The sequence below is a fragment of the Bemisia tabaci genome, chromosome 2, assembly GCF_918797505.1.
Source record: "Bemisia tabaci chromosome 2, PGI_BMITA_v3".
In the NCBI taxonomy this organism is placed as follows: domain Eukaryota; kingdom Metazoa; phylum Arthropoda; class Insecta; order Hemiptera; family Aleyrodidae; genus Bemisia; species Bemisia tabaci.
In genome coordinates, this window is record NC_092794.1 from 34,967,083 (window position 1) to 34,990,685 (window position 23,603).

At 40.1% G+C, this 23,603-nt stretch overlaps 1 protein-coding gene across 1 annotated transcript in view; it reads left to right on the forward strand.

Annotated features, from left to right (window-relative positions):
* The first annotated feature begins 7,184 nt into the window (after nucleotides 1-7,184).
* Nucleotides 7,185-23,603, forward strand: part of Pez (protein tyrosine phosphatase non-receptor pez) — a 272,376-nt gene continuing 255,957 nt past the window's right edge. Inside the window, exons 1-3 of the mRNA XM_019056984.2 lie at nucleotides 7,185-7,422; nucleotides 9,235-9,418; nucleotides 14,332-14,501. Of these exons, the coding sequence (XP_018912529.1) occupies nucleotides 9,245-9,418; nucleotides 14,332-14,501 (344 nt within the window). The 5' untranslated portion in view covers nucleotides 7,185-7,422; nucleotides 9,235-9,244. The remainder of the gene's footprint in view (nucleotides 7,423-9,234; nucleotides 9,419-14,331; nucleotides 14,502-23,603) is intronic.

The following is a 23,603-nucleotide window of genomic DNA, read 5'->3' on the forward strand; positions in this document are numbered from 1 at the left end:
TGACGCGCCGGCGTTGAGGCATTGCATCAGGGTGGGGGGAAAGATCTCTGCACTACTCTCGTCGACAGGCCCTCCGTCAATGAGGAATGCTGACAAAATGGCCATAAGGGGCATGAGGCCCCCTGTTTACTAAGGAACGCCGTTCGAGTCAAAACCTTTTTTCCGGCGCGCGGAATAAAAGAAGGCCGTTTTTCTTTGAAAAACTCTGATTATCCAGATTCTTCACCAAATTTGTTGTGTCTTCGATATATCTTCGTCGATCGCGTCAAAACAATTCGTCACCTTCCAGGCAAAGTATCACAAGCGCCATGCGACGTTTAAAAATTTCCGCCGCCATTTTATTTCTTTACTGAGAAATTGTTGGTTGAATCTGTTTGGAAATTTCACTTAATTTTATCGGCAGCACAAAGAAAATTCAGTGAAATTTTCGGACAGCTTTGTTGTACAATTTCTCTGTAAAAAAATATAACGGCGGCGGAAATTTTTAAACGTCGCATGGCGCTTGTGATACTGGAAGGTGACGAATTATTGTCGGTGTGGCGCTCGAAATCTGTTTCGCGCGCAGAATTTTCGATAAATCGATTGCTATGCGCGGATCGAGAGAAATATGGGAATACTGCATTACTTCCAACGGCATTACCTCCACAAGACTCCCCTGCGATATATCGAATCGATTGTGGCAATGTGACCCAAGAGGGGTTGCGGCCAGAAGCCGACAGAGAGCGCTGAAACTCATACAATGTTGCCAGTCTGTGGTGTATGATGTGTTGCTTGTTAAACGAAATGAAGGCGGGAGACCTATCGGCTAGAGTACCTGTATAGCGAGAGTATGGACAGATCGCTTCATGGAGGGCTTAGGGCCCAAAAGTGCAGCCACCCTTCTAACCAACTTCTAACACACAAAATTTCACTGCCAGTCCGCAGATTTCAATTCTAACCAAGATGGCCAAGAATGTACAGGAATGAGCGTTCTTCCGCGAAATTGAGTAAATTTATGCAAAAACTGAGTCAAACACGTGCTTAATTAACGACGGTTCGTAACAATAGTATTAGTAAATCGTTCTGGATAATTGAAATTCATAGGTTGGCTGCATTTCTGGGCCCTAACTTTATTCGCAGAAGCATCGGTGAAGGCCTGATGGATTTTCGGAGTTTCACATCTGTCCATACTCTCGCTATACAGGTACTCTACTATCGGCAAATGCCCGTTCTTCTCAACAAGCCAGTTGGACGGTGGATTGATCGCAATGAAAATTGATGGCGTGGCGATACATACTGTTCAAAACAAATAGCTTTCTCGACTGACCCCTTTAGTCCACATAACTCTGCCGAAACGACCCCGAACTGTGTTGCTTTTCTTATGTGCGTCGCTTCGTTGATCTTAGTTTGATTTTCTCGGACCGATAATGGCCCAGCCCATATATGAAGGATATCAATGAAATTAAGTATCTCTTAAGCGACATTTGGACTCTCTTAATAAATGTTCAATGATACTACATAGAGTACCTGTATAGGGAGAGTAGCGACAGATCTGAAACTCCGAAAGTCCATCAGGCCTTCACCGATGCCTCCGCGAATAAAGTTAGGGCCCAAAAGGGCAGCCAACCTATGAATTTCGAATGTCCAGAGCGATTTACAAATACAATTGTTACGAACCGTCGTTTAGAAAGCATGTATTTGGTTTACTTTTTGCATAAATTTACTTATTTTTGCGAAAGAACGCTCATTTATGTACATTCTTAGCCATCTTGGTTAGAATTGAAATCTGTAGGCTGGCAGTGAAATTTTGTGTGTTAGAAGTTGCTCAGAAGGGTGGCTGCACTTTTGGGCCCTAAGCCCTCCATGAACCGATCTGTCGCTACTCTCCCTATACAGGTACTCTAATACTACACAACATGGATGATCGGTTGGTAATGCCGAGATTCTGGCAGTTGGTCGATCAGTCCGTCGACAGCAAAATATGCTCTCTGCTCTCATCAGCCGGTAAAAAAACGATGGCGTTACGTCCCCCTGCGGTTTTGGGCGTTGGGCGCAGAGATGTTAAAATTCATGAGGTCTTTTTTTTTTTTTTTTTTACCACTTCAAATAGTGCACAAGGGCCAATCCTTGCCCTTTATTCCCGTCCCCCTCCAACCCCTCAACCGGTCCCAGGCAACAATTATTGTTTGAGACCATCAAACTCGGATCGTCTGGCCGGGAACCGTACCCGGGACCTCCCGATCATAGAGGTGGCGCTACAACCATTACACCATACTGCCGTGCAAAGGAAAAACGCCGTATGAACCTTCAGGCGTTGCCACATTTCCTTTGAAAAACACGAATTTCCTGGTAAACTCATGAATATTTTTCCTCCACTTTTTCAGATAATTTCGCTCGTAATTCCACCGAAAAGTCCTGAAAATTTCAAGGGAAAATATTCATAAATTTCCTCAAAAATTACCATTGTATCGAAGGAAATTTGGCAACCCTTGAATGTTCATACGGCGTTTTTCCTTAGCACGGCAGCTTAGGAGGCCGACTATTTCGAAATTTCATTCAAAATTCATTACTTAGAGAATACTAATTCGAGGAAGGGGATCATACAAAACGTTAGGGTTTTTTTCGTCTTCTTTTTTGAGTAGTGCAGTATGTTACACAGGTGGGTTATGAAGATGAGGGAGAAAGAAAAAAATCTGAATTTCAGAATTACGTATTTTATAGCTCTTCTAAGCACCCACCCACACACACTTTTTTTGAGGCGAACGTGCGGCGTTCGTCTGAGAAATTCACCTGAAGTATCAAATTTGCAATGCGGCACGGAAGAAAATGAAATTGCTGATTCAACAATGAGTCAGTTAAGTCATTTTTTTTTATTGTGTCATTCGAAAGTAGTAAGTGACCGAAGCTTACGGTTTTTTTCCTAAATTTTTTTGATGACTGCAAACAGGAGAAAAGTTTATTTGAAAGTGCCAAAAATTAGGGTGGCCTAAAACGGCGTTTGAACTGCGCGCTCGTAGGTCTTGGACGTACACGTCACGATCAATATGGCGGCGGAAAGCGTAGTGGAAGAATACACGGCGGCGACGCGTTGGCGGTATGTTTTTGTTGGTCAATTGGAGGTTATGTCGGTTACTTTGTTTGAAATTCATATCCATTGTTCTTAATTCTCTAAGCTTTTCAATCAGAATGCGATACAGATGTATGTAGGATATGAAACATTCACACAGAGCTCACTTAACCTCAAACGCGAAATCGAGATGTCAACAATGACAGTGTGGTGGTAGTAAGCAGGTCGGCTTCGCCGCCGCCATCTTCCCGTCTTATGACGCGTAGATCCAAGAATTCACGGCGGTCGGTTCAAACATGTTTTCGAGGACCCCTAAAAAGGAAGCGTTATATCTCCGCGGAGACAATATTTCGTGAAATTTTGACGTGCGCATCGTTCTTCTCGTACCGAAAACTGTAAGATTCGACTATTTGCAGGCAAATCCCTCCCGAGCTTAACTGACTCATTTTGTGGTTAAAAGAAGTGTTCGACGTGTTTCATTGTAAATTTTACAATTAAAAAATGCTAATGCAACCACCCCCGTAGCTCAATTAGCTTTCCATTATTGAAAAAGGATATTATTGGGGGGCATAAGTGCAGTTTTTGCTATTCCGAGGAATGCGTGTTTAAAGTTTCGAAATTACTTGGATCCATATGGCGGAGAGAAAGCTCAAACTGACTCTTTCATGCTATAAAAGTGGAAATTTGGAACGAGTTTTCCACAGAATATGAATTAAGACTAGTTTTACTTAATATCATTAATATCTTAATTTTTTCAAAAACTGCATTTATGCACCTTGTCCTCCTGACCCCTCATTTGGAACAAGTCGGACAGTTTGTAGATAAGTACAAAACTGTTAAATCAGCAATTTAATTTTTTCGGTGGATATTCACATGCATTTTAACTCACTTTTTACGGGTTGGTTCCGCAGCCTGTAACAAATCACGCCGACGATTTGCAAGTTCAACTAACAATGTTTTTTTCCCAACGAAGTTCTCTCATAAAAAATTCAAAATTTAATTTTAATTTTTTTTGGTTGGTTCAGAAGCAGCCTCATTCATTCGCATAAGTTAGCGTAAGTTTCATAAGTTTTACGTGAAATTGCCACAATATCTCCCTTGAAATTTTCCGTCACTCTGCGGAGCTCTTGTATATGTATGATACCTAATTTCAATCATCATTACAACAGTAGGCATAAGAACATCCCTAATAAAATGATTCGATTGAGACGGACTGAGCAGGATGTCAAATTTTCGGCAATACAGATGTTCAACGCACTGCCTTGGAGTGTGAAGCTACTCTTTCGTAATGCTGATCTAACATCGTTTTTTAAGGGGCTGCGTGCTTTTTTAATCGAAAAAGCCTTCTATAATCTTGACGAACTTGTAGGCTAGTAAAATTTAAACATTGTACCTTATTTATATCGCTGTAACTGTTCACCATGTACCAAATATGACGTGTGCCATAGCCTCAGCCAGAGGCTCAATTGTACAAATTATAAAATAAATAAATAAATAAATAATTTATTAACCAACTATTCCTATTTTTTTTCTTTTTTCAAATTTTTCGCGAATCGCTGATTTTTTTCCGTCAGTAAGAAATCAACTTTCAAAAAAAGCTCTGATCAGGCTGCAATGATGGTATAGTTCCTAGGGCTTCTATAGGGGAGAGTTTACCTCTAACTACTCTTACTCTATGCTGCTATCTATATATATTCTATTATCTCTTTGTAAAAGAAGAAAGTGAGGTTATGTTTATATTAACTGATGAGTACTCACCGTAAGCATCGTAAGTAAATATATGTACTTGGTGAATTACGTCTTTTACTAATCCCTTGTCGACTATCCTCTGGGTTACGTGTGACTTTTCCACCTCTGTTACCCTGCGCGGGTACTGCGAGGACTCTTGAAGACCCACTCTTCTTGAAGACTTTACTCAAAGACATAAAGACGGAGTGCTCGTATCTAAAAGCACGGGAAAAAAGTGAAGCCTGGTTTGGCGCTGGGTGCTTGTGTGAGTGTGTAAATAAGCGCGGGAATCCATGGCGGCAAACGGAAATTTGATTTGAACTTGTCCTCTTGATTTTTCCTTATTTCTTCTTCTAAACGTGTTTTAAATGCCTAAAACGATTATATTAAGAAAGTTCGGTCTGCGTCCTAATATAATACACCTACTTTTGCTCAGTAAGAGGCAGTAATCTCAGATAAAGTTAGTTTTTCTTCTGCTCATGGTGGTTCTGCAGGTTCAAACAGGTCGTTACAGTTCTAGATGACCGTCACTCCCAAATGAAATTAATCGGTCGACGACGAACCAAAGCTAACCTAAAGTTAAAGAAATATGAGTGGGTAAGTGAATTTGGGCAAAAATCAACCTAGAATACTTTGTTTCCGCAATTATTTTATTCAGTTCCCGCCCTATATTTGAATTCAAACTTGTCCCGATTTCGCCGCCAATCCTCTAGCCAATAGTAGAGGTGGTTGAAAAGAAGCTTCATATTTTGCTTTTAGCCCTCCGTCTTTATGTCTTTGACTTTACTTTACAACTCTTAAATCAAGATCTTAGAGTCCCTTTATACCCAGAGTTACGACAACTCACTTTTGGTTGGGCCAGGGTTGGGCTGAAAGTGGCCTAAAAAAAAATCCAATAGATCGTATTCGATACATCAAACGGCTGAGATTGTATCGATATCGATTGGTTCAAAATATAAACATAGCCTCAAAAGTAAATTCAGAAATCTGAGAGAACGGGTCTTTTGTAACAGATTTTTTATTCTTTTGCGTACCTAATGCCAATTTAAAGTGAAATTGTTAGGAATTTTCTCATTTTCAGCTTTTCCAACTTAAATCCTTACAGTTTGGTTTGAGGTTATGTGCTATTGTTTTGAACCAAACGATACATCGAACCGTTATCGAATACGGTCTATTCTGATTGGTTCTCGCTCATGGAGGCCGAAACGAGTGCACCAAGATGGCGGTACCTCGTATGTGAACAAGAATAATGAAAATATTACCTAATTGTGGTTTATCAAGAGTAAATTGTTATTTCCATCGGTCCAAAATGAAAATAGATTAAGAAATTATTCACAAACCAATCTCATTTTATTTTTAATTGATCAGTTTGTTGATGTTGTTTTTGTTAGAGTCCCTTTATACCCAGAGTTAAGACAACTCACTTTTGGTTCGGCTGAAAGTGGCCTAAAAAAAAATCCAATTCTGATTGGTTCTCGCTCATGGAGGCCGAAACGAGTGCACCAAGATGGCGGTACCTCGAATGTGAACAAGAATAATGAAAATATCACCTAATTGTGGTTTATCAAGAGTAAATTGTCATTTCCATCGGTCCAAAATGAAAAGAGAATAAGAAATTATTCACAAACCAATCTCATTTTCTTTTTAATTGATCAATTTGTTGATGTTGTTGTTTTTGTATGACAGACATCGCAGGATTCCTGATCCTTATCCCTCAATATCGTTCGTTTGGGTGCACTCGTTTCGGCCTCCATGGCCAGCTAAGGCCGGCTGCCAGTCAGCTGATAATCGAGTTGTCTTAACTCTGGGTATAAAGGGACTCTAGTTTTTGTGTGACAGACATCGCAGGATTCCTGATCCTTATCCCTCAATATCGTTCGTTTGGGTGCACTCGTTTCGGCCTCCATGGCCAGCCAAGGCCGGCTGTCAGTCAGCTGATAATCGAGTTGTCGTAACTCTGGGTATAAAGGGACTCTAGCCGTTATTATGAGTGGTTACGTGATAACGGCTGAGGTCAGGCCGCCACTCAATTTTTTACTTGTTTTTATGTGTTTTTGCAGCTGAAAATGAGCTGGAAGCAGCTCGAAACGTCTTACCTTTTAGTGTTTCAATAATTTTTAACCTTGTTTACTCGTTTTTTAATTAATTCTCCTTCTTTATTTATTTCCACCTTAATTATTTAATCTGGAAATATTGAACCACATAAATTCTACTGAGAAACTAATTCTTGAATTCTTCGGAACGTTTCATCCCACAAAAATCTGAAAAAGAAGTATTCTCCCGCCGAAAATCTGCTGAAAATAGCCAAAATTTCAGTTTTGGTTCCTAGTTTTAAATGCCCATGGATTTTCCCGCCAATGGCGCTCACAAAGCTACTCACGCTCTTCCGCCGATGCTAGCGATCTGGACTAATCTGTGGTTGTTATGATTTTGATTTTTAGGTTATTTCAGCATGTCACAGAATTTTCCTTCCCAGGGAGCTGTGATGAACAGACGGTTAACATGCAAGTGTGCTTGATCATTCTCAGATTAATGCCTTCCTCATTTTTCAATCAAGTTTTTCTCTTGGTAGCACTAATTATCACAGTGAGTGGTATAATCAAGTAGTCATCCAGCTCCTAAGCTGAGCACATCTGGGGCTAAGTTGGGTAAGTCTTCATCTACAGAGTTGATAATTTTGCCGAAGTTTCTCAGTTTTGCAAAATGCTCGGTGACATTTTTGCTATTGCTTTCATCAAATATATCGGGGCAACCCTAGAAAGTTGCTTTAATTTACTCAATCTCTGCCTCCAGTGTCGCCAATTTTTCAAGGCTGCTGTCTGCATTAGATTACCTGTATAGCGAGAGTATGGACAGATGGAGGGCTTAGGGCCCAAAAGTGCAGCCACCCTTCTAACTAACTTCTAAATTGCACTGCCAGTCTGTAGAGTAGATTCGAATTCTAACGAAGATGGCTAAGAAAGAACATAAATGAGCTTTCTTCCACTAAAATGAGTAAATTTATGCACAAACTAAGTCAAATACGTGCTTTATAAACGAAGGTTCGTCACAATTGTATTAATAAATCGCTCTGGATAATTTAAATTCATAGGTTGGCTGCATTTCTGGGCCCTTACTCTATTTGCGGAGGTATCAGTGAAGGCCTGATGGATTTTCGGAGCTTCACACCTGTCTATACTCTCGCTGTACAGGTACTCTAGTCTGTATCTCCTGCAAGAGCACTACTTGTAAGAAGTGCTTTCCTGCAGTTTTAGAGCTAAAATTGATGAATTCACATGCATGCTATTTCGTATCACAGAGAAGCATAAGTAAGCACTGTACAGCCATTGCATTAGTACAGAATTCTCAGCAGCCCAAAAATTGCTCTTTCATTAGAATTGGGGAAAGAAAAGACAGGGCGAGTGTCACATAAAAAAATGGCAGCAATGAACAGAAATTTATTTGCCAACCAATGGGCTAATTGATAATTTAGGCTTGCATTCAGGTCAATGTGACTTCTGTTAACTCTCTTTTTCCCCAGTTCTGTTCCTACATGGAGAGAAGAAATGAGGTGTTCGCATTTCAGGCATCTTGGATTTTTTTGATGATGTAGGTCGGCACGGATGGTTTCTATCATTAATTTTTTTTATATATTGTTGCTTATGGATATAAGGAATTCAATATAAAGTGTTTTAAAGTATATTATGAGTTGATCCAGGCAAAGAAATCGGATGTTATGTTCCATTGTTCACACTTTCAGTTTTGTATTTTGCAGAAATATCGACGCCATATTGTTCTTTCGTACATCTTGGGGTAAACAATCCTCAAGATGTAAATACCCCCTTTTTAAACTGAATAGCCCTAGAATCAGCCAAATTAAACAGTATGGTTGCCTCATGGTAACTAACCATGGTAAATCCAAGATGAATTGTTCTGTGTTTTTAAGTAGGTATCCTAATCATTACATAGCTCCACTCAAGTTATTTTTATAAATGGAATTGATTTGAAGTGATCTATAACTCAAAAGTATATAAATTCATTTTGAATGTACTTAACTAGCCTAAATATTAAGTAAGATGAAAGTTTTGGTGAAAGGCTGTCATCACTCAATTATTAATACTGATCCATGAAAAATTTGGCTATCCTCTTAATTTCCTCTTCCAGTGAATTTTCTTGAAAAGTTTTTGCTGTAGAATTAATTTTATGACAACCACCCCTGAGTGCCTCTGTAATACTTACGTATTAGAGCTTCCTGTTATGTTTTGTTTTTTTGCTTTTCAAGTCTTCAGAAGTCAACACTTTCAGAACGTAGGGGGGACTAAATTTTTTTGGCAGAGGGCGGCAGCATTGTAAATCCGGCCCTGTTCAAATTATTGCAGGATCACACAAAAGCACAAAACTTTGTTTGCTAGAAGGGTAATTTTAATGAATCTGACTTTTTTCGGTTTATCCTTTGCATTTGATTTTCTCCTCCCTTTTAGGGAATAGAACATGCCTTTTCGCCTACGACTGAAGAAAAGCCGCCAATACAATGTTGTATCAAAGTCGCTCTTCGTCATTTGCATTGAGCTGTTGGACAGCACTTCGATTGAATGCACTCTGACATCGGAAAGTATTGGAAGAGAATGCCTTGACAATGTCTGTCAAAGACTTGGTTTGCAACAGGTGAACATTCTTGTCTAATGTAGTTTACTGTTTTGAATCAAATAACTGAAACAAAGCTTTAGGTACACACTTTGAAATTTCTTTGCCCTCCTCAAGTTCTCTGTAAAATTTTGGTGAAAATGCCTCCAAACTCAAATTATCATGCACAATTCACACTTTATCATTTTTGTGACAACCTTTCCACCAGTTTGTCAGAAAAATTTATACTTAATATGAAACTTCTGTTAACTTTTGATAAGGGTGGCTTAAGTTTTCACTTCAGCTGCCCTCTAGAGTTGGATTTGAATGTTAACTGAAGGAGTGTCTTTTGTTGTTTTCTCACGTCGGTGGAAAACGCTGATGAATCTGCCAATTGATCTTGCATGGATTCAGTCTGTTGGTGCCTTATTGGTAGAATATCTTAATGGAGGACGCTCCGTTTTGTCACCATCAGATTGGAGGGTCAGACTGGCCAGACGTTGATGGATTTCGCTCAGTCACTGAGCACTGGATTACGGCGAAATTGGCGATTTTGTGTGAAGAGAAAGAGCTCCTAGTCAATCATGTCATGTTGTCCACTAAATGGCAAGTAATCAGATTGGTGAAGATTCCCTCTCGCTGTCATGAAATAGAAACTCAATAGCAAACTAATTCCTAAATACACTGCTCCCTAACTGGCAAGTAAGAAGCTTTTCTTCCTCGATTTCATTGAACCTAGCTCAATGAGCAAAAGAACAGTGCAGGTGAGATCATTTTCAACTAGGACGCCCTGCTACAATCGATGAAACTTTGAGAACCAAAGAGTATGAAGAACTGAGAATGGAGACCTGCCATTGAAATCCGCTGATTCTACTCCTTAGTTTGCCCACAGACTTGCATTATTTTCCTCCGGCAGAAACGCAGATGAAAGACGCTCCTATCATGCTGGTATTCAATTGAACATATTTCTATCAAACGGAACTATGTGCATTATGACGAGAGCCCTGTGACACATATATTCTTATGGGTCTCGGGGCTCATGGCTTAATGCACATAGTTCCGTTTGGCAGAAATACGTCCAATTCCTCCTATTGTTCCATTTGTCCTCTGTTATGAGTCAGCTTGCAATGGGCAGGTTTGTCAAATGTTAAGGTGCAATCATAATCTTTGTTTTGGCAACCAATCAGTCCAAGGCTGAATTCTGACCTTCTGGTTGTTTCCTCAAAAGAGGTGTAGCTGTAGATATGCAAAATCTGCAAGATCCCAAGGGTGTGTCTTATTTTTGAGTTTTTCGAAGTCCAAAAAGCGCTACCTCTAAAAAGTTTCTCTCTGGTTTAAAAATAAACATACTTTTTGAAAAATTCCAAAATTATTGGGAATTAATTATGCTACGGAGGTAAAACACATTTAGCAAAAATACTTGGGTTTATTCAGACATGTAAGGATCACAAACACTTCAAGAATTTACGGGCTTTTGATTTTCTTTTTCAAGTTCACTTCCTTTTTGACATTTTGAGAAGTTAATGGCAAATCTTGATATTCATCCTCTTTTTTAGTCATTGATCGGCTTCATGTTTGCATGTGTTGAACTGCCCTTCTGGCGGAATCGTTGATCACTCGCAAACTTTTTACAACTTTCCTCGCCTTCAAGTAGTCAGGATGATAGTCTCACTCCAAAGGTGAAACAAAAAGGTAACTGTCTGGAATATGTAAAATACTGAAGAGCGTTTTGCTACTAATTGTAAAAAGATCGGGTAGTGTGGGACATTCCTTAGCGTAAAGGGATTTAGCAGCATTTACGATGAGGGGGGTTAGGAAGGCCATGATTATTCGTCAAATTGAGGATGCAAGGCTCTTTTTCCTCTGTGAAAAGTCGCAGAACAAATTCGAGTAGAGTTAAAGGAATTAGAGTCTCACTAGGGTTTGATAGTTGATGGTTTGATAGTTTTCTTAAGGCTAACGTGACAGCGGTGCAATCATTTTTTTTTCTTTTGTAATCATGAAGGTAGTGATGAAACCTAATAAGAAGTCGTTTTTCGGTGCACCGACTGGAGATGGGCACTGGAACCATGATCTTATGTACCTTGTTACAAAGAACAAGTTCACTTTTTGTGAGCCTTTCGATCCCTCTCTTGTCATTTCAAAATGATCTTTGAGCATTTACATTTTTAGCGAGTTGAGAGCCGTGCGCATCCACCTGAAAAAGATTAAAGACCAAGAATCGTGCATATCCTGTTGGTACAAGATTTCATCACTACCTTCCTAATTACAAAAAAAAATGATTGCATCGCTGTCACGTTAGCTTTAAGAAAACTATCAAACCATTTATGGTACCCTGGTGAGACTCTAATTCGTGACTCAAAACTAAAATTTAAATTTAAAATTTAAAAAATCCAAAATTAAAATTTTGGATCTTTTCAAAAAGTATGTTTTTTTTACACCAGAGAGAAACTTTTTAGAGATAGTGCTTTTCGGATTTCAAAAAACTCAAAAATGATACACTTTCCAAAGATCCCCCCTCCCCCTTTCAGATAACTAATTGATGGTCAGCATTATAGTCTGTCCAAGAGAGGAAGAATCGGGGATTATCTAAAATTAATTGCAGTATGTTTAAGCAAGGTAGCGTCGAAGCCTAGTCAAGTCATCCAGGCAATGCAAACCCTGCACCAAAGGCTTCAACTCTGCCTTGCTTTAAAATAGTACAGTTAATTTAAAATATTCCACGGTTATTCGCATCTTGGACAGACTATAATGCTGACCATCAATTAATTTTTTGCCAACTTTTCCTGCCATTTTATGGTTTTATGACTTCATCTTTCATTTTTAGACATTGAGACACAGTGTTCAGTTCATCTTGATATTCGTAAATCAATCATGATTTATGGATCAATTGATGTAAGGAGGAATAAGTGATCAATGTCCAGTTCTATTGTAATTTGCAACTAAGGAAAGTTAGAATTTACTGCATAACGGACAGAGAATAGGCTTAAGATAATGGACCACTAGACAAAGCACGAATTCAAGCATTCTGATACATGTATCTTAATCAGAATTTCACATAGAACACGATTCGCGCAACGAAAATTACTGAAACTAACTCCTGACGAAGATATTAACCTTTTTATTTCACATTGGTTACGCGGATTTTGAACTGCCCACTCACAAAAAACTCAAAGCTCTACGTGAGTCAAATCGCGCACTACAGCAGTTTCAGCAAGCCTCTCAATCGAGCACTGCTCATTTCCCACCATTTGTTGTTCAAATTATAAGCGATTTGCTATAGCTGAGCCAAAGCGTCAAAGTGTGGTTGCCAGATTTTCATATCGCAGAGACTGTCACGATAATATTCAATGCGCGATGTGAATCATGTAAAGCATTGAGTTTTATTGAGCGGGTGGTTTGAATTCACGCATCAGGAATCATTGAATATCTTCGTAAGGAGTTGATTTTGGTAATTTTTGTTGTGCGCATTGTGTTCTACATGAAACTTTGGTCAAAAAACATGTATCAGAATGCTTAAATTCGTACCTTGTCTAGTGGTCCATTATTCAGTAAATTAGGGATATAATGCTAATGGTCCCAAAAAAAATCTTGCTTGCATGCAAAAAAATTTCAAGTCATGACATCATGAAGCTGTATAAATCAAAGTTTAGTCAGCGGTTTCCTATTGTAAAATCTAGCTATGGTATTCAATGGGCTACCAATCAAGTCATGGATTACAGCACCCTGTAATTTGATTGTTTGTCCAAATTTCAAGTAGAGCGCAGTTCATGCAATGAAAAGTTTGGTAATCAGTAATTAAAATTTACACTCAACACTGATCAAATCAATCACTTAGGATCCCACACACTCCTATTGGGAATGGGTACCTTGATCGATTCCAAATTGTTGTACTGCATCAAACTCGTCTTGTGATGCTGATCAAAAGTCATCCTTGTGCCAAGTTTCTTCGAGGCACCGTTTCCACACAAGCGCGGTGGACAATTTCGATAATTACTTGAATAAGTGAGCCCAGCGTGGCCTATTGAACAAGAAAAACCTCAGTCAGTGATGGGCAAGGAAATAAGTGGGAAATAGAAAGAATTTGATTTGGACAATCAAACGAAAAGGCGTGTGGAATCCGAGATAAGACTGCCAGGTTTTCCTCGTTTTCAGCAAGTGCTGAAGGGTAGATAAAGCCATCCTGGCCTCACTTATTCTAGTAATTATCGAAATTGTCCACCACCAATTGTGCAAAAACGGTGCCTTGTAGAAAGTTGGCGCAATAATGATTTCTGATCAGCATCAAAAGACGAGTTAAATGCAATAGAAAAATTGGAAATCCATCGTTGTACACATTCACGTAAGAAGTGTACAAGGTCCTCTCATAACTGATGTTGTCTGTATTTTTGCCATATAAGTTAGTAGGAAATACTTACATCCTTGTAAGGAGTTAATTTCCACACTTCCGGCAGCGTGAATCATTTTGGTCATTAAATTCTGAGGAGGAATCATGCATTGGAGAGCTTTAGTTTATGCCTTGTACCTAGCGCCCTATTTGAGTATTTGCATGTGCTTTTTCAGCTTTTATAAGTAATGCTGTTGTATGAACCTCAAAGGAAATGCTTCTGAATGAAGTGGTCCATCTCATCATCAAGGAAACTTTCCTACGGCAAAGAGCTATTAATGAATTTGCTGCAGTAAAAATGCATGTAAAACTTTCTAATGCGGATGGAATACTTCTAACTAACTTGAAGAGTGAGAGTGAGTCTAGGGGTCTTTTTTCAAAAGGCGGTGTATATAAAGGGAACAATAGGGTTGCGCATTTTTTAAAGAGTCAGGAATTTATTAAACCATTGGTTTAGTGATTCTATCTAGAACTTCAATGTATGTATTTTTCTTCGATAATCACTAAGGAAAACCTTTGAAAATTGTTTGTGGTTTTAACTCTGTATACTTTATGTTTATAATTCTAGCCGGAGTTCTTTGGGTTACGGTATATATCTCGGCAAGGTTACCCTCGATGGGTGGAAATGGAAAGACCCTTGAAACGGCAACTGGACAAACATGCTCGAGACATGAGTCTTTACTTGAGGGTTATGTACTATGTATCTGGAGTAAGTTTGCTCACAGATGAAATGACTAGGTAAGATCCTAGGGGTATCCTTCTCGTCCTTTCGTTAATGTTCAATAAGTTTAAAATTTGATTTTTATAGATAGTTTAAAATTTGATTTTTATAGATAGTTTAAAATTTGATCTTTATAGATAGTTTAAATTTTGATTTTTATAGATAAAAAGTGAGAGTTAGAACAGTGGCGTGGCGTCCATAGGTTCGCAGTGTTCGCCGAACACCCTAAAATATTTTGGAACAATTAATAAATTATGGCTAAGAATGTGAGAAACAATACAGAATAGTAGACCACAAATAAAAATCAGGCGCTTGGCTTCTGACAGCGGCATGCGGCACGGCGGAGAGAGAGAAAATTCTGCGACACGGGGTCCGCACCGGCTACCAAACCTGGATGAGAGCGAGAGGGGAACGAGCTGCCCGTCCCGCGTTACCTATGATCTACGTTCGGTGACGAGAGAGAACCTGTGAAGGGGTACACGAGAGAAGAGAGGCGCCGGCGCGGTGTGCAGAGCGTAGTGGGAGCATAGGGTTCGGAGACGAGTGCGGATCGCGCTCGAAGAGTGAACATAGAGAGAAAAGGGAGCGGGGAGGAAGAACGAGGAGAGAAGGGCCGCTCATCAGTCCAGCTGATTCCTACAGTAGTGGTTCGCAGGTGCCAGCGAACCACCGAATTTCTGCGGGCAGTGCGCGGCCCGCATCCTGCATCTTCCAGTTCCCCTGTCTCCCACCACTTCCCGCAGACGCATGTTTTGCTTTTGGACAAGCTCTACATCTATGGAAACTACACTATCCCTAAAAAATAACGCTTTCCAGCCGCAGTGGAAACGAAAAGTAGATTTCGACTACTCGTTTCCATGAAAACAGTTGCGCCTAATGAGCCTGACAGGTCGGAGAATCATCCCCCTTGAACTTGAGATTTTCAGGATAAAGGGCGATTTTAGAGGGTGGGTGAATATAGGTTGTTTTGAAGGCCACGACGAAACGAGTGTTTTAAGGTATAGCCGACTAAGATCGGACGAGTTTGAAAAATCATCCCCCAGTGACCTTGACGTTACTGAACTAAGGGATGAGCCGATTTTTACCAAAACCGTAACTTGACGTAGACCACATAGCAGTGAAGAACCATACTTAGTTTCGTTTTGATCGTATCGATAGCTCCAGAGAAAAACGGTCGCAAAGTTTCGTTAGATCCCAGTGTGTATATACAGGGTGATCCAAAAGTCCCTTCCACCCCCTCTAACTTTTTACCTAATTGAGATAAAGATTTGAAACTTGGGGGATATTCCTAGGTCAAAGGGAGCTACTTTTCGGCCCCCTAAAATCCTCAGGGGGGCCCCTCTTGGGGGGGGGGGGCAACGGCCCCCAACTTTAAATTTTCAAATGGGAAGACCCCCTTTGTGATAGCTCGTTCGAAAGAGCATAAAAAAAGAAAACTTTTCGCGCAAACCCGAAGTCAATATCTCAAACCGTTTCAAAATGGCGGCCGGTTAAAGTTCAAAATGGCCGAAATTTCACACCGGTTATTTGTCGATGGATTTGCGCGAAAATCGGTATGCAGGGCTATTTTGACACGAAAAAAACGAATTTGACGTTCGATTTTCAAAAAACCGAAATTTCCAAAATGGCCGCCGGTTAAAGTTCAAAATGACCAAAAATTTATTTTTTTATAAATCTAAGTTCAAATGGTTTATATTATGCCAAAATACTCTCAAATTCCAAGTTTTAGGCAAATCCATCAGGAAAAAACCAAGGTGAAAATTTTCGGCCATTTTAAACTTTAACCGGCGGCCATTTTGGATTTTTTGAAAATCTAACGTCAAATTCGTTTTCCTCTTGTCAAAATACCTGTACATACCAATTTTCGCGCAAATCCATCGACAAATAACCGGTGTGAAATTTCGGCAATTTTGAACTTTAACCGGCCACCATTTTGAAACGGTTTGAGATATTGAGACTTCGGGTTTGCGCGAAAAGTTTTCTTTTTTTATGCTCTTTCGAACGAGCTATCACACATTTCGGTATTTTAAAGTGTTCCTATAGTGTCATGTGAGGTATCATTTCCTATGTAATTTTGGTCGCAGATTTCATTTCTGAAGTCCGAAAAGCTCCTAGGTTAAAGGGGGTGACCCAAATCCAAGATGGCGGCCAAATTTGAAAGGCAAGAGGGTCATTTTTCAACTTTTACGTGATTGGGCAAGTGAGGTGTCGTTTCCTATGTAATTTTGGTCGTGCATTTCATTAATGATGTCAAAACAGCTCCCCGACCGAAGGGGGTGCTCTAAATCCAAGATGGCGGCTAAATTTGAAAGCCAGGAGGGTGAATTTTTGGATTTTTACGTAAAAAATGCGAGTGAAAAGCACAAATTCTTATGAAATTTTGGTTGTAAATTTCATGTCTCAAGTCAAAAGAGCCCTCCAGCTTGTAGAAAGTGCCCAAAATCCAAGATTGTGGCTAAATTTGAAAGGCGGATGGGTGCATTTTTGAAAAAAAATTCACCGAACAAGGCAAGGAAGGTAACCATTCCGTGTATTTTTGGCGAAGCAGTCTAAATTAAATGTAAAAGATGAGTTTTACTAAAAAATGAGACATGTCATGCAAGATAGTGACCATCGTGCCTGCTTACGGTATGAAATGTATTTAATAGGAGCACTGAATGAGTTATTTTTGCTCATTTTTAAGGTCATCAATTCTCAATCAAGATGAGGACATTGAACGTGACGGATCTACTTTAGTCAATAAATAGGAGAAAATCTGCAAGAGTGTGCTGATTCAAATCCTGTGTCAGGCTTGTCAGGACTATCTGCCTCGGTTTTCTCCGAGTTTTTACAGTTGGAGTCCGAGTCTTCACAACTTCTGCTCCTACGGAAGTCCGGGCATGATCTTACAAGTACACTGGTGTCAAATCCTTTCTTAAAATTACACTCGAAGATTTAATGGAGCAGCGATTCCGGAGCTGGAGGCAAGTCAGTAGAAAATGGAATGAAGCTAGTTGTTTTCATTCATTCATGCCCATTGACAAGCATCTGGATCGGCTTATTCGTCATCAATTGGTTTCGAAAGGAGTTCCTAAATTGATGGTGCTTCATGGCTGATAATGTCAGAATTAATTTCTCTACTTGTGACGAAGATTTTGGAAGCTGCAAATTCTTCCTTGAAAACCTGATGACTTACGTTTTTGAAAGTCTCATTTTTTTGGCATCATAGAGAGGTATTGTTACATATTTTTCAGATTTCCAGTTGCTTTTCTGATTCCATGCATGTGAGAGGTCAATTCGCAACCAGTAAACTCATTCAAGAACAGGAGCTGCTTACATAAACGTTGACTAAATCTGTGACGGATGTAAGGGATGTTGTGAGCGATAGTTTTAGATTTAGCGTTTAATATCCCTTCTAAAGAACAAAGAAAAATTGACGCCTTGTGATCAATTTAACAAAAAAACAAATAGGTTCGGATCCTCTCCTATTACAATGATGTTGGTGCTTATGCAACCTATCAACGATATCAAGATCTGCTTTCTTTCCACCATACGTACCGCCGCACCACCACCGTACTCCTTAAATTAGAAGAGTGTGCCGAAGCAGGATAAGTCGCTTTTAATTAAGTCCATGCTGCGTCCAGTAATAGGAAATGGGCGAATAAAAACCGAATAATCCTCTTGCAGAGGTTGTCAAGGAATGCTGAAGACGTAATAGAATTGGGAACAAGTATGTTTTGCCTTTTGTTAATTTTATAGAGCGAAAGCGCGTTCTTGAGGTAACATTTCTTTCGGAATTACTATTTTCCTTTTTGTTTTATTAAATAAAATTTAAGCACCTAATCGGTTCATTGACCAATTTACACGGAATAGTCACCTTCCTTGCCTTGTTCGGTGAATTTTTTTTCAAAAATGCACCCATCCGCCTTTCAAATTTAGCCACAATCTTGGATTTTGGGCACTTTCTACAAGCTGGAGGGCTCTTTTGACTTGAGACATGAAATTTACAACCAAAATTTCATTAGAATTTGAACTTTTCACTCGCATTTTTTACGTAAAAATCCAGAAAATTCACCCTCCTGGCTTTCAAATTTAGCAGCCATCTTGGATTCAGAGCACCCCCTTCGGTCGGGGAGCTGTTTTGACATCATTAATGAAATGCACGACCAAAATTACATAGGAAACGACACCTCACTTGCCCAATCACGTAAAAGTTGAAAAATGACCCTCTCGCCTTTCAAATTTGGCCGCCATCTTGGATTTGGGTCACCCCCTTTGACCTAGGGGCTTTTCGGACTTCAGAAATGAAATCTGCGACCAAAATTACATAGGAAATGAAACCTCACATGACACTATAGGAACATTTTAAAATACCGAAATTCCATAGGCCCTTATTATGGCCGCCATTTTGAATTTTCGTCATTTTGGGGGGTGTTCCGGGGTCGGACCTTGGTAAACTTTTTGTATGTTGTTCAGGAGGACCTACTGATGACGTTTACACAGGAAAAAATTGTTATGCAATTTGTTCCGGGTTAAGCCCTTTTTTTCCGTATTTCTCACTGACTATACTCCCTGATGGGTTTTTGGGCAATTCCGAAATAGGTTGTCGGAGCTCCTGGAAAAATAATCGCATTTTTGTGGTGTAGGTACCACGAAAATTATGCCATTACTTACTTGATGGGTGCAGCTAACTCAACAAGAGAGGCCAGATAAAGCGAAGATTCGGGGAAAAACGAGCGGTTTGGGTTGACAGAAAGTTCTTAAATCTACTCCATCAACAGAAAGTAGAATTTGAGAACTTTCTCCCACCCCCCAAACCTTATCCCTGTTGCTGTCAATACTTTGAATATTCTATCTAAAATCTTGCCCCCAAATTTTTCCCAGAAACATGAAAAATTAAAACACAAATTAAATGAGTGAAAAACGACGATTCAAAAAAGTTTGAAAGTCCCCGAATTCGATCTCCTCTCACAGCGGATTGGATGGTTCAGATTCAGAAAATTACCTTGAACAATTTTAAGAAAAAAAATGTCCAAAAGATCACAATAATTTTGAGTTATATTGAAGTAAATTCCCTCATAACAAAAGTAGACTAGACAACGAAATTAAAAATGTTTTGTGAATTTTATGTCATATAAAGAGAATTTTCCGGCAACCCAAACCACACGTTTTCCACCGACTCATCGCTTTATCGGGTCTCTCTTGTTGAGTTAGCTGCATCCATCAAGTAAGTAATGGCACAAATTTCATGGTACTTAAATGCATAGAGTACAGAAGAACCGTAATAACCAAGTCTGAACGAAATAAAAATCCAGACCTTGAGGTTGCAACGCGATTTGGGTCTTTTTGACGAATTTTAAATCGTGAAGCTGGCAACACTGAGACTCCAAATTGTTCAAATATGCTTTTTCTTATCGAAAACTCTCAGATTGCACATTTTTCGAGAAATTTTGGAGGAAATCACACCTTGAAACCTTCATTTTATCACCAAATTCGATATTTTTGAGTCCGCAACTTGGCAACGCTGCCGCGGGGGCAAAAAATTTTGTATGGGCATGAAAATTTCTGAAAAGTCACATCTTATACCAGGTTAATACATACTAAAAATTCAGGTCGGTCACGGAAAGTGTGAGGGAGGTTTAATTTGTCGCCTCAAGGCCAATTTTGCTATTTTACCCCTAAAAAACCACAAAAATGCGATTATTTTTCCAGGAGCTCCGACAACCTATTTCGAAATTGCCCAAAAACGCATCAGGGAGTACCTCACTACAACCTTCAACTTGAATTTTTGATGTACATTCTAAGTCCATAATAAGTGAATTCAATTGCACCGTGCGCGGGGATGATTAGGGAATCGATCCCAAGGAATCTGAATTTCATGGTCTCGAACCCCCCAGCCCCCCTTGGGAGGTAAAGAGGGGGTAACGATCCTAAAAGTCGGGATTTTCGATCGAATTTCGATTCGATTTCTTTATAATTGAAAAGTACGGAAAATTTCCCGTGTAATCAACCCCTAAAAATCCAAAATCGCACCTCTTTATGCCTAAAGATGATCCCTTTAAAAGGGGGACAGCGGCCCCCTCCATATTTTTCCTTTAGTCCAAAATTTACGCAGATTCTTCGGGTAAAGATGGTTTACCACGAAATCGACCCCAAGGAATCTAATTTACATGGTCCCAAAGCCCCCATAGCCTCTGTTGGGGGGTAAATGGAGAAGGCAAAATTACAAAAGTCAGGGAAAATTGGGCCCTTAATTTTACCCCCCCCCCCCTCCAAGGGAGGCTAGGGGGACTTCGGGACCATAAAAATCGGATTCCTTGGGGTCGATTTCGTGGTAAACCATCTTTATCTGGAGAAAATGCGTCAATTTTTGACCAAAGGGAAACTATGGAGGGGGCCGCCGCCCCCTCTGTAAGGGATCATTTTTGGGCGTAAAGTGGTCCGATTTTGGATTTTTAGGGGTCGATTCCACGTGAAATTTTCCGTACTATTCTATTCTAATCAAAATTCGATCGAAAACCCCTATTTGTAGGATCGTGACCCCCCTTTACCTCACAAGGGGGCCTGGGGGAGGGGGGGGGGGTTTCCAGACAACGAAATTCGGATTACTGAGGGTCGATTCCCTATTCAACCTCGCAGTCGCCGACTTCGTCCGACCTGAATTAAAGGAGAAAAAGGCCTAGTACGGGTGCCCTGGGCAGAGACTGCAATAGCTCATATCCGCGTTGCCTCGCCCTCAGGTATCAAGAGGCGACTGTGCCAGGAATTCCCTCGGTATTGAAACCTGGACGGGGATCGGAACGCGTAGCGCGCTGTCAATCCCTCCGGAGGCGTGAGGGGATGCGAAACGCACGCGGTTTAAATCAGGACCTCGGATCGGTCTCTTCTCCGATGAAAGTGAAGTCTTGAGTTAACTATCCACGGCCAGAGCATTTGCTCCAAATCAGTGATTTAGAGTTGATTCAACGTGCGGCGACAATGCGCTCAACCTCCGCGATTTCAAAGCCTTGTCCTGGACTAAAGGATGGTGGCTCTGGTTCGGCCGCGTCCTCTCGTGTTTCGTTTTCGTCCGTCAGACTGAAACGATGCACGAGTGCAATGACATCTACTTTTTCCACGGCATTTCGCTATTCCCTCTCAAATTTCCTTAACTGTTAATGCCTGCTCATGTCTTTTATGTATTTAACACAATAGGCTCCTTACAATTCTAGGTGGCGGCAGCCACCCCGGCCCAATCCTAAAAAACTCCCCCTAAAAGTTGACGACCAAGAAAAAAAAAAAAAATTATTATATGTTATAAAAATTCACGATCGTGAAACGGGTTTACCGCAGGGAACGGATATTTAATATCTTGAGGCTAATTTACTTTTAAAAAAATTGCTTAGATATTATTAGACAAAATTACATTGTTTTATTTTAAAGAAATGTTTTGAATCCTAATTAGTCAATCTACAAAAAATTGCTTTCAGTTGATTCAACCATAATATTAATAATCATGACGTATTTTTTTATATTATTTACCCGTCGCTTTTACAGCGTGCCCTGGCGCTTTGCTGCACCTAATCGCCATCCTTGTCTATCGGATTAGAGGTCATCTGGTAAATAGCTCCTTGTAAGTTCATTTTGAATGCCACCTATCCAAGATTTTGCTTAGCGTCTCCTATACGTTTCCTTCCATGAGGAAACCATTTTAGTACCTCCTTAGGCAGTCTTTCATCCGCCATTCGTTAAATATGATCATACCAGATGACCTGATTTTTTTACACGTAAAAAAACTTAAAATTTAAACTTTCCCTCATTAATTAATAGAGGATGGTATAAAGAATAAATGCAACTTCCCCCATTCGTAACCGTATCGCGAAAGCCTGGGCAGATCATAGATTTTGCCCGCAAAATCAAGTGTATGCAGAGTGCAACCCGACACTCCGCAGAGTTCAAGTAGTTGCATGTTGGGTTCGAACCCAACTTCGTACATATATTCATCGATTATGATATGCTCCTCGCAATATTCAAATATTGAGGGTATATTTCGGAAAGGCATCTTAGTTGGTCTATATCCCGTCATTTCTTTTGTAATGATTTTGCTTTTTTAACTTACAAGCCTACAGGAAATTAGGACACGGGATATTCTCGGATATTTCCAATCCAAAGAGAGTAAAGGCAATGAATTTGAAAACAACTGAAAATCGAGTTACTTTAATTAATTTTTTGATAAAGAGAGGGATTGGAATTGTACTTATCCCGCTTCACTTGGATGTGACGAGAGTCTAAAATGTTAGTTCCAAAAAAGAAAAAGAAAGAAAAAAAATCGGAAAATTGAGTCCAATTGTTCAATCTTCTTTGCGTAACCATACCACTGTGCTTTCAATTTGGTTTTTTGCAAGACGGTTCTCCATGCTTTCTCGATACTTCATATTAGCCACTTATCCCCTTAAGTTGGGCCGCAGAGCAGCGGAAAGGCGGACTCTCTGGTATTGTGCCGTAATGGCGAAGAGAGCAGTGACTGCAAAATTGAAATTTTGATAGAACGGGCTCAGAAGCGTCTGACCAGAAAACTGTACTAAAAGAGGCCTCCGTTCTTCCTCAAATATCACTAATTCTCCAAAAGACTCCTAGAAATTGTTTGGATGATTAAAAATTGACCTATTTTATTTCAAATACGTACATACATAAAGCCGCTTTTATAGCGCCGCCTCGCGCTCTGCGACGCCCAATCGCCATTGCCCCCTATCCTCCCAGAGATCATCAGGCAATTGGCACCTTCTGATCTCCTCCTCCACCCCTTGTCGCCAAACTTTCATAGGACGTCCACACCGTCGCCTTCCGGGAGGAACCCAATCGAAAACCTGCTTCGGCAACTGATCGTCTGCCATCCTTCGCACATGTCCATACCAGACCAACTGCTTAGACCTGATATCATGCACGATGTCCTTCTCCACACCCATTATCTCGCGTACCTTTTCATTGCGGATATGCTCTCTTCTCGATATCCCAGCAGACCTTCGCAAAAAGTCTATCTCAGTTGCCCTAAGCATGTCTTCAGTTCTTTTCTTCAGTTGCCAGACCTCACCTCCGTAAGTTACGATACTCTTCACGATGACGTTGTAAATTCTTCTTTTAGTCTCCTTGGAGATACTCTG